General features: G+C 31.4%; 1 protein-coding gene across 1 annotated transcript; it reads right to left on the bottom strand.

The window, feature by feature from the left end:
* Positions 1 to 1909: 1909 nt before the first annotated feature.
* On the bottom strand, positions 1910 to 7267 carry LOC148624673 (LHFPL tetraspan subfamily member 6 protein-like). Its single transcript, XM_088567505.1, has 3 exons — positions 6220 to 7267; positions 3005 to 3103; positions 1910 to 2438 (listed from the first exon to the last, which is right to left on the bottom strand). The coding sequence occupies exons 1-3, from the start codon at positions 6599 to 6601 to the stop codon at positions 2308 to 2310; spliced, it is 612 nt and encodes a 203-aa protein (XP_088423631.1). The 5' UTR covers positions 6602 to 7267; the 3' UTR covers positions 1910 to 2307.
* Positions 7268 to 10649: the final 3382 nt, after the last annotated feature.

Raw genomic sequence — 10649 nt, 5'->3', positions numbered from 1 at the left:
TATTTATTTATTTATTTTTCATAAGTTAACTTGTAGTTTGATTGGTTTTTTTTTGTTTTTTTTTTGCTTGTTTGTTTGTTTGTTTGTTTGTTTTTGTTTTGAGTTGTTTTGTCTTTTTTTGGTCAATCCTTTTTTTTAATCAAATACGAAAATGTTCGTGATGGACTTTTAAGCAACAGTATGAATATGTTTTTTTTTCAATTTCAAATTTTGTAAGCTACGTGTACCAAACAAGACGTCTGTGAGAAATATACATGTATATAGTATATATTGACAGAGGGTGTCTACCGACAGAGGAACAATAAGATAATACAATATTCCTGTAAGAAAACACTGAAATTCCAGTATTTAAATATACATTGCCGTTCATTTTAAAATATTTGAACAAGTCATTTTCTGAAGTGTATTAACACCCACCGAACGAATTTTAACAATGGCAAGTGTCAACAGGAAACTTTTCATTGATAAAATTTGTTGAACTTGTTTAATAACCTTTGAAAGCGAGAATAAGACAAATTTTATAATTCTATAAACCGTCCTGAGGTAAAGTTTAAACTTGTCCTCACGCGAGCGAAAACGTTTAAAGTGTCAAACGGGACCAAATACGATTTAATTTGGTTAAAACCGTCGATTGTTAGCAACTTTGAAATGGCTGTGTCAAACTTTATGTTTATCGACTCTAGATGATTTGTTTTCGGTAAAACGCACAAACAAACAAACACTAAGATTCATAAATCTTTTATAATCGTCTTTGAATGAAGTCTTAGATCTTATCGATGTGATCTTCCCAAACACTGACGCAATATCCTCTTTTCGGTTTGTGTGGTAAAAAAAAATACTCTGAAAGTTTTGTTTTGTATTGTTTTAAATTTATTTAGTACATAACAAAGTTTTAGTTAATATTTTGTCCTTAAGGTCACTCCAAAATGTGTAGTTCTTCTACATTCCAGTAAATAGGCAATATTCTTCAGAGTCTACATAACAGTTGTTCTAATCTTATATAGAAAGACTTGATTCAAGACCCCCCGAAATAAAACAGGAGAAGCATAAAGGAAAACCCTTTGTACCAATCGTTTAAGTCAAAATAAACAGTGAATAAAAATCCAATTCACATTAAGATCGAATTTATGCAATACTTAACAAATATTCAATTATTTGTACGGTCATTAAAATGCTCAAGTTTCTGTAGGGGATTTGAAATTGAAGAAAACAAGTTTTTTTCAAGTCTTTGAATGTAATATTTTTATGACTTATAAATCACGGTGTAAACATTAAAATATCATTAATATATATATTTCAGACCGAGAGTATGCCATTGATGTAGTTGATAAATTGGGGATATCCTTAAAGAGCTAAATATTTTTCAGTTGGACAAAAAAACCTTGTGCAAAGAAAATTCAGAATGTCATTAATAAATCTTTCAATACCTGAGTTTCGTATTATTCCTTTATTATTCAATACGTTCTGACCTTACCGGTGCAACTGGAACTTAACCCATGATGCAAATTTTATTTAGCAAAATTGTATATAGCTTATCTAATTTTAGATTTTGCTGTTTTTTAGTGTTGTTTTATTTTATTTTATTTCTTATTTAATTTTATTTATTTATTTGTTCATTTATTTGTTTTAAGTTGTTTATACTTTGTTTTATCGATGTCCCTTGAATTGTCCCACAAATTTTAAGCTTTTGGACAGCGAATGTTTTTCGTGATATTTTAACTTCTGCGTCAACAAATTGTTAAAATCTTGCTGCTTTTTAACTTGGTTTAACTTTAGACAAACATATATACTGGATATTTAAAGACGCCTGCCTCTAATGTGTTGAAACAGACGCTACAGTCTATGGCTTTTGCGTAGATATCACAGCCGTCATTAGTATCAATATGACACGGTTTTCAGTACAATAGTATTATATAAACTCGTATATTTAGTTATTAAAGCATACACAAACTGCAGTATAAACACATACCATTACAACTCAAATAATACTGATTCAAAACAGTCTTCCATATTGCACTTCTACAAACGATGTTAAGTCCGAGACTAATTAAGTCCAACTCAAATAAATCAATACACATGATGTACAATTATCAATGAACATATGTTTATAATTGCTGACATATGCTGAAATAAAATCCTCTAGCTGTCACATCGGTAAAAATTTATAACAAAATTGGGTTCCAGACAGGCCGCTTTTACTTTCTTTGTTTCAACGACACATTTTCTACCAGTTTTGATGCTTCTCATAAGGTATCTAGATTACAGACAATATCAGCGTGGTAGCCAAAACGAACATAGTTGGTGGATCTAGATATTCGTATACGAAACAGGGCTACTCCGTTTCCGTTTTGCTGCGTTACAAGACAATATAGACCACAACACCGTCACGCCAGCTGCTGCAGCTGTCAGGTAAAAGGACCAATCGAATTTACAGTCACCTTAAAATAAAAATAGATTTGAAAATCAAATCGAATGTATCATGCGTTGTTTAATTTGAAACCAATCGGAACTACGCGGCCATTTCCGCTATTCTAAAAAAATAATCTCGAATGCATAAAGAAGAATTTCTTCTTGAAAAAATTGCACCAGGTGGCGCTAAAAAAATGGTGAGATATTATTAGAAATAAAGAACAATAACTCTGTCAAAATTTAGGCGCGAAGCGAGGGGCTAGGAAAAAAAGAAATAGTAAAAAAATCATTCAGTAGAACTATATATTAGAATCGGATCAGTCAAATTCCGAATTAAAATTTGTGTTGCATTAGCAGAAGGTTTGATGAAAACTCAACAAATTGATAACAAGTAGTTCAGGTTCATCATAACCTTTCGATAAAAAAATAGTGTACTATGATATACTATTAAGCATTGATGTTGTGAAAACAGCGTTTTGTTTTTGTTTTGTCGTTTGTTTGTTTGTTTTTTTTTGTTGTTGTTATGTTTTTTTGTAATTGTTTTTTTTTAATTTCAAACTAATTAATCATACTACGGAGCAATATTATGTTATACCTAAAATATATGGGTTTGATTTGTGCCCACAAGCTTGCCGAACTTCTAAACTATCCCAGCCGTTAGGGTAGAGTGCGACCCCACCACCGATCAGCAGTCCTGAAATACAGAATATTAATTACATTTTTCAAAACATTAACAAAAAGATGTAAAGTAAAATAGCTTAATTTCGAATAAGAAGTAATTTTAAAATCAGAACTATATAGCACTACTTTGCGTATTACCTTATTTTTAACATAACATAAAAAACTAGACAAATCTTAGTACGTATTTCTTGGGCGGATCAAATGGAAGCAGAAAGAGAACAGACCTTCGACAAAATATGTAAAGCTTGAAATGTCTTAGAAATGAGGTAGTGCAAAAATGTGTAAAGCATAAAGTGTCTTAGAAAAGAGGCACTGCAAAAAAAAAATAAAAAACATAAGCAATAAAGCCGTCTGACTTTCATCCATAACTAGAACTTTGACTCCTAATAAACGTCCTTGCTCGGAATCGTTTACTGTAAATTTGGTATTTCAACTCTTAAACACACATCAGTTTTCGTGGGAATATAATATAGACATCAACTGTGCTTATTTAATGGTAATAGATTGATCATCTAAATACCAGTACATGACATTAGAAGTACAGGTTCTTACAAGAATCATGCAAAGAAAGAAAAATACGATACATGTAAATTTTTGTCGATTTGCTAACCAACCTAATATATTACAGGAAGTCATATTTAGTATAAAAATACCTATTCAAGTTACTTTGAAGGTTAAAACCTGAAAGTTTTTACATTAAATGAAATAGTTTTGTTGAAATCTTTTGAAACAGATTTCGCCATTTTTCCACACTTTCAATAAAATTGGCAAATTATGGACCTATATATAACACTGTGCATGAATCTTAGATGAACCTGTACTTGAAACCTTCATACATTAACTTACTGCCGTGGGGGTACGTTTCCTTTACCTGGTTGGATTACGCTGATTAATAACGATCTAACAAGCAGATAACCTAACCGGCATATTCATTAAATATTTAGTATACATTTCAAACCTTTGTGTTCGCAAAGATGAGCTTTGACAAGATAAGATGAAACAAACTAAACAGCCCAGAGAGACTAACCTTTAACCGATCCGCAACTATATAATAAGGTAGTAAACAAAGAATGAAATAGATAATTCAAAACAATTTTGTATGTTGAATTTGGACATGCACTTTAGCGTGATTTAAGAGTGTTACACTATAAGGGTTTTCAATGGCATACGTTTGATTGCCTTTAAAAATCATACATAAGACTATATTGTATAATCATTGTCGGCACGGAAGGTACGTTTACGAGACTGAAAAATACAATTCGACAGCTGCAATTAAAAAAAAACAATGACATCTTTCCGGTTTTATTTGTTAAACGGACTTAAAAATTTACTTTTGATTATTGCGTAGATTTTATCAGTCCGGTAATTTTGTTATTACCCTTCATCATTTTTAACCAGAAACCCTTGATGAATTCACAATGCATATCATATTTTTGGAGTTAGATTGAATGATCGATCCATGCTTTTCTAAAGTTTTGTTTTGTAAAAAGAAAATGCAAAAATCCTGCGTTTTCATTCATTTTGCATAAATTTTAGTAGTGAACGTATGTTGGGTAGCAATGACGTTCATCGGAGTAAATTGTAGAATTTTTTTCTTTGTGAAATTGAAATGGCTTACATATAGCATAAAAAAGGTATACCAAGTAAATTCGGCTATAATTATTCTTGTCTACATATGTCGTATGTTATTAAAATATTAATAAAGACAGGGAATATACTGCATCACCATCTTAAATAAGTATACAAATACGACAGGATACAATCAGAATCATAGACAGAAAGACACAACTACCCCTAGAAATACAGTTGCAGTAAACCCTATTTCCCAATAACAATAAGTAGACTTTTAAATAGAAATTTTCTTTTTTTATACTTCAAATGCAATGTCAATTGACCTGGCAGAGATGGGGGTGGTATTAAACAGTTATTTTCAACTCCCATTGAAAAGGTTCACTAAAAATCTCATGGATAACTTTAATTTATTCATTAGACTGAAATTATGCAATAATTAATGCTAACATTAAATGCCATAATTATTGGCAATAAATATATTCAAATGTGCTATTAATGAACGTGGAATAAATTTTAAAGTTGTTAAAGGGTCTATATATGCATATGTAAACGGGTTTTTACAGCTCGTAAATCACAAGTCTTTTAAGTATAGAAAAATGATTATAAAAGTTGATATAGTGTTTAAAGAAGAAACAAAAAGTCAGTAATTTGATATACTGAACTTAATCATTCATATATGCACCCAACATCACTTTACCACTCCCTGATATTCTAAACTAAATCATTCACATATCCACCAAATATTCCTTTACCCCTCCCCAACCCTTTCGTTGATTTGACCGATTATAAAAATAGTATCATCTTTTCATACTATCAAACTGAAATTCGGGTGGAAGATGAAATATTTCCAATAATCAACTCGACTGCGACTTACTACGTCTTGTGTATGCTTTTAAAGAAAAGCTCATTAAGTGTCCTTAGCACATTAGACGACTAGTTCACGAGTATCGATCGAAAGCCAAGATGTCACATATAGTTAAGCACATGCTTAAAAGCAAGATGACATGAATCCAAAAACTCGATAACAGATGTTAATTTCAAAATTGATTTCATTTTAGAAGTTTGTTTGAATAAGGGATAAATTAATTCAGATGATAAAAACAACATGCTGTTTACATGTGAATTATCAAAACTTCGCTCATATTCTATATACAGATTCTACGCGCGTTGCTCGTGTTATAATAATAAATGCGTTCTATAAACAGAAGCCGATTTGTTTTATAAATACTGCGATATTTACAGAGACAAGATCTATTTTGCGATCATTAGCATTGCAAAGATTCCTCTGAAAAATAGTGGGTTGACTACTAAAATTTATATTTTAAAAGAACGTATTTCTTTTTCGTCATGTGAAAAAGATAAACATACTGATAAATCTAATATCTACGTCGTAAGTGTATTTTACGGTTTCAATTAACATAAAACTTAAAAAAACATCAAGATCCAAGTTATCTTCAAAGAACAGTAATTGTGTGCATTAACTATAAGTTCTTCAAACTCTTTTTGAGTAAACTTAAAATTGAATTTTTATAAATATTTCAATCAACACAAATTTACCTGCGCAAAACTGTACAGTTCCAACAGATCGGGCAACGGTAGGCGACATGATATCATTAATACAAACCGACAATATCGCAATGAAAGAGACAAGCAATGCTAATCCACACCCCACACCTATGAGCAGAGTAGCTATTTGCCACGAAAGAGTTGGAATATCGCCGAAAGTGGCATAGCGTCCACATTCATTCACTATTACAGCATCTGAATTCCCTGAGGCAACATGTGGATAATTGCACCTTCTGAATACTCCAAAATAAACAGTTGTACCACGAAGGGTTCCTTGAAGCCAGTAAGGCAGATAGAATCCTACAGAAGCACCAAAAGCTGCTATTAAAGAGGTAAACGCCCAAAATACTCCACAGTTGTTTAAACTCCCCATGATCGAATTTTTTTTCAACTGTCACTAAAATTTTAACCTCCAAAGAAAAAAAACATCCTTGTATTTTGTAAGCACAGAACTAATACATCTCGATAAACTACAAACGGTAGGTTAAAAAGAGCTATGATGGATTCCTTTGTCAAATTTAAATGTCACATAGTTATACCAAATACACAACTTAAATTAAAGTAATTTTTTCCTTATTATTCAATTCTGTTACGATATACCGTTATTGACAAGGGCTAAATCCATGTCACTGGGTAAATCGGTGTTATTTTTCATGTCAAAGATATTTACTTGTAAAGTATATATAAAGTCCCACACATTCAACCGTAAACAAACAATAATTGTCACAAGTCGAGATTGAAAGGTTAGTCGTTGAATGACACTTTGATATAGACGACGTTAATAATTCTACGGCATAGGTTGTAAATTTCAATAAATATTGCGACCCAAAATCACTGATTAAAATTTCGTGGGTCAATAAAGTAGTCCCTTTTAAAACGGCAACACAGGTAGTGTTGGACGCCCTATCTTCGCGTTAGAGCGCTTGAAAAGAATCAGGTGCTGAATATACAATAATTATCTTTTTTTATCACTGCCAATACACTAACAAGAATCTTTCATCGTTAAAATGCGGAATTTAATCACTAAAACAGTCGTGCATTTTGTATAAAATGTATTCTTGCATGCAAGGGTTGTGTTATTGATCGAGATGATTCATTGAATGACGAGTTTGATCTGCTTAATTTTTTATGGATTTTACAGTTTTAGACAGAAAAGATATTTTTTAGATTCTATTACACGAGGGAAAAGGCATTTCTACAAATAGAACGTAAAATGATTTTGATGACCGATTGATTAATCATTGCTTGTTTCATAGGTTATATAGCCGTTAAATGGAGCTTATCAGTATTTTTTTTTTCATTCTATAATAACAAAACAAGAAAGTGGGGTTTTTTTTCAAGATAATGAATGTTAGTTAGATTGCATTGCTGTTCTCAGTTAAATCGTCTTATCAAGATTTTTTCCTGCAGTTTTAATGAATTATGAAATTCTGAAATTATATACCGGAATTAATCCAAGTACTGAAAGACCACTTTCGAAATAATATTATGGTAGTTCCTCTAATTGAATTAGAATCCAAACCCTTACGGCACGATAGCTGAAAATGCATAATATTTTAACGTTGTAAACAGGTGACAATATAAAATTCTGCAAGGGATTTTTTTTCTAATGCTTGAAACATCTGTTAACCCTGTCTTTGACAAACTGAAAATATGCCAAGAAACCACGTACATGCACGTTAGCCCAATGAGTGTCTATGCTTATATGGAATTTCATTCAAATACTAATAAAATAAAGAACATTGAAGTGATTAATAAATTCATACCACTAGAGCTTCTAAACAAAATATGAAATTGGTATTTTTTTCTAAACGTATCAATTATTATTCATGAACGGTCTGTTCTTCTCTTACGTCTCCAGAAATGGTAGCTTTTCATGAGCAACTCGGCGGGTGTTTCTAGAAAAGCAGAGGACACTTACCCTACCAGTGCACCTGGTCTATGCTCCCAGTTTTTAGTGGAGTCCGAGTTGCTCATTCAATTTTGTTACTTTGCATGTAATATTTTATTTACTTTATGTTCTTTGTTGTGTGCGTCTGTTTTTCCATGTCTGGTCTTTGTCCTTGGATTACAGCCTTTTAATTTTCGCTAGATTTTTTAATCCCTTGATTACTCTATCATGAAGAGAAAAAATACGAGATTAATGAAAGTAAGGCATATGATGATGGGGATCAAATCGATATCGTAATAAAGAAACATTACCCGTTTACTTGAGAGTGTATTTATTCATTAATTGTGGTTGCACTCATATCCAATGATTGGAATAAGTCAAACTAAAATTTTGCAAAGGAAAGTAAGAAAGACCTGAGAGGAAACCAACGCCAAATATCGAAACCATTAGGTTCTGAGACCTGTATAAACCAATATACTTTTATAATTAGAAGAAAGTCTTTTCTTAAAAATATACAACATGCACATTTGAATGGTGTTCGAAAATAAAATTTTATAAAGCAAATGCATGCAACGGAACACGGGGTTGGATAGAAGATTGGTTGTCAGTCTGTATGCTCGAAGTACTTTTGGATAAGCGTAAATTACATTTATTCTACAGATAATTTATAGGTCTTGATTGAGACCGCAGTTACTGAGGTTATTACCTGGTAATCACTTTTCACCAATGATGATTGGGGGTTTATACGATCTTGACTATCCTTACGGATCTGACAGAAGAAAGCAGAGTACGTCCTACTAGCGAATGGGCTGATGTGTTGATGCTCTGGCCTACTCCCAGACCCCACGTGGGTCCGAGAGCGTTTTCCCACTCTGTTTGGGAGTACGTCAACGTGTAGAGTGTAGAGTGTTTTCACTAATCTGAATTCTTATCCAAGAAATGTTTTTAATTCCGTCAATATGCGTCTTGTTTGCAATTTGTTGTTTTGACAGATGCTGTAATATCATTTGACAGTAATTTATGTACAACACATAAATATGTCAACATTAGAGAAATGTCAAGAATTCGGTGAGAAAATGGTACATGTATACTAGTCAAACGTGCATGTAATCAATTTATCTAGGTAACGAAAGAAAGATAACTCAAATTGTTTCATGTATATGAATAACTACATTTGTACTTTTTCGGATAATTATGCATAGCTTTTTTTCTCAATCAAATATTACCAATTCATTGAAATGAATATATTCTTTTATAACAAAACACAGGACAAATTCAAAAGGTATAGCTAAAACTGTGGTGGTCAGAAATGATAGACTTTGTTTACCTGATTTTTTTATGATTATAAAATTTAATAAAAATATAAAGAAAAATGGATATTAATATGAGTCACGCAACTTACACAAAGTTCATAGTTAGCTGTGACTTTATTCGATAAAAACTGAGATCACATGATTGTGATATTTCAAGTTATAATATCATTTCGTATATTATATTATTAACTTTTTTTCTCAGAAATTTGTAATCCTGAACTGTACGAGGAAAGGGAAATAAACTATTTAACCAAACTGACAAAAAATGTGCAGAACAAAATCAATCGACAGTTTTTTTTATTAGTCTATTAGTATTTTTGTTGTCGATGGATGTTCAAACATTTTATTTGTTTTTGTTTTTGTTTTTTTTCGAGTCTTTTTTCAAATTATATCTGTTATCTTAGTATTACGCATAAATATGTTTTCATAAAGATAATTAATAAGTATCCTAATATATCATAATGATGGATATTGATATTCCATTTTTTCTTCAGTTATCATTGAAGTAGTTAAAAAAAAAACATATAACGGTGTCTTCAGGATTCGAATAGTGTACAAAGTAAATAGTCACACACAACAAAGAACTTGAAATAACCAAAAGAACACATAGAAAAAGAAAATGAACGAACTGTAAACGAGAATATATGTGTAGAGTAAGCACACTGGTAAACAACCTCTGCTTTTCTAGAAATACCCTCCGAGTTACTCATAAAATGTCACGTCTAACACAGATAAACACTGCATGGTTAAACTGTGTCAAAAACTTCCTTAAGGAAAGCAGTTTTTTATAGGTATTTTTTACTCAGAAATTATACGTGTAAGGATGTAAAGTTAAGGTAAACAGACTCACTGACCAATTCCAACAGAAGTGGCATTTGTTCTACTGTGCAGCTTCCCTAAAGCTCTAAATTTCAGATTCTATAAAAAAAGCAACATTATTTCAACGAGTTAGATGATAGAAACGTAATAGTTTTGTTCAGACTTAGAACCACGAATCACTAACTTCCCATATAGAATGGAACACGGCAAGAAATATACAGGAAAGAAAGAACTGATGACGATTTAGTAGAGAAATATTACTATTTAGTTTTGTAGATGAAAGACATTTGTTTCTGGTGTGATTTTATAAATAGACCAAATATCATGAAATTTCATAATTTAATGAACAGTAAACACTTTCCCGATCTCAATAATCCGTGTAAGTTTATTCGTATCAT

This window comes from Perna viridis, chromosome 2 (assembly GCF_037379345.1).
Source record: "Perna viridis isolate PV_CMFRI_1.1 ecotype Kerala chromosome 2, ASM3737934v1, whole genome shotgun sequence".
Taxonomy (NCBI): domain Eukaryota; kingdom Metazoa; phylum Mollusca; class Bivalvia; order Mytilida; family Mytilidae; genus Perna; species Perna viridis.
The sequence above is the reverse complement of the archived record's forward strand: the minus strand, read 5'-3'. Positions and strand labels throughout refer to the sequence as shown.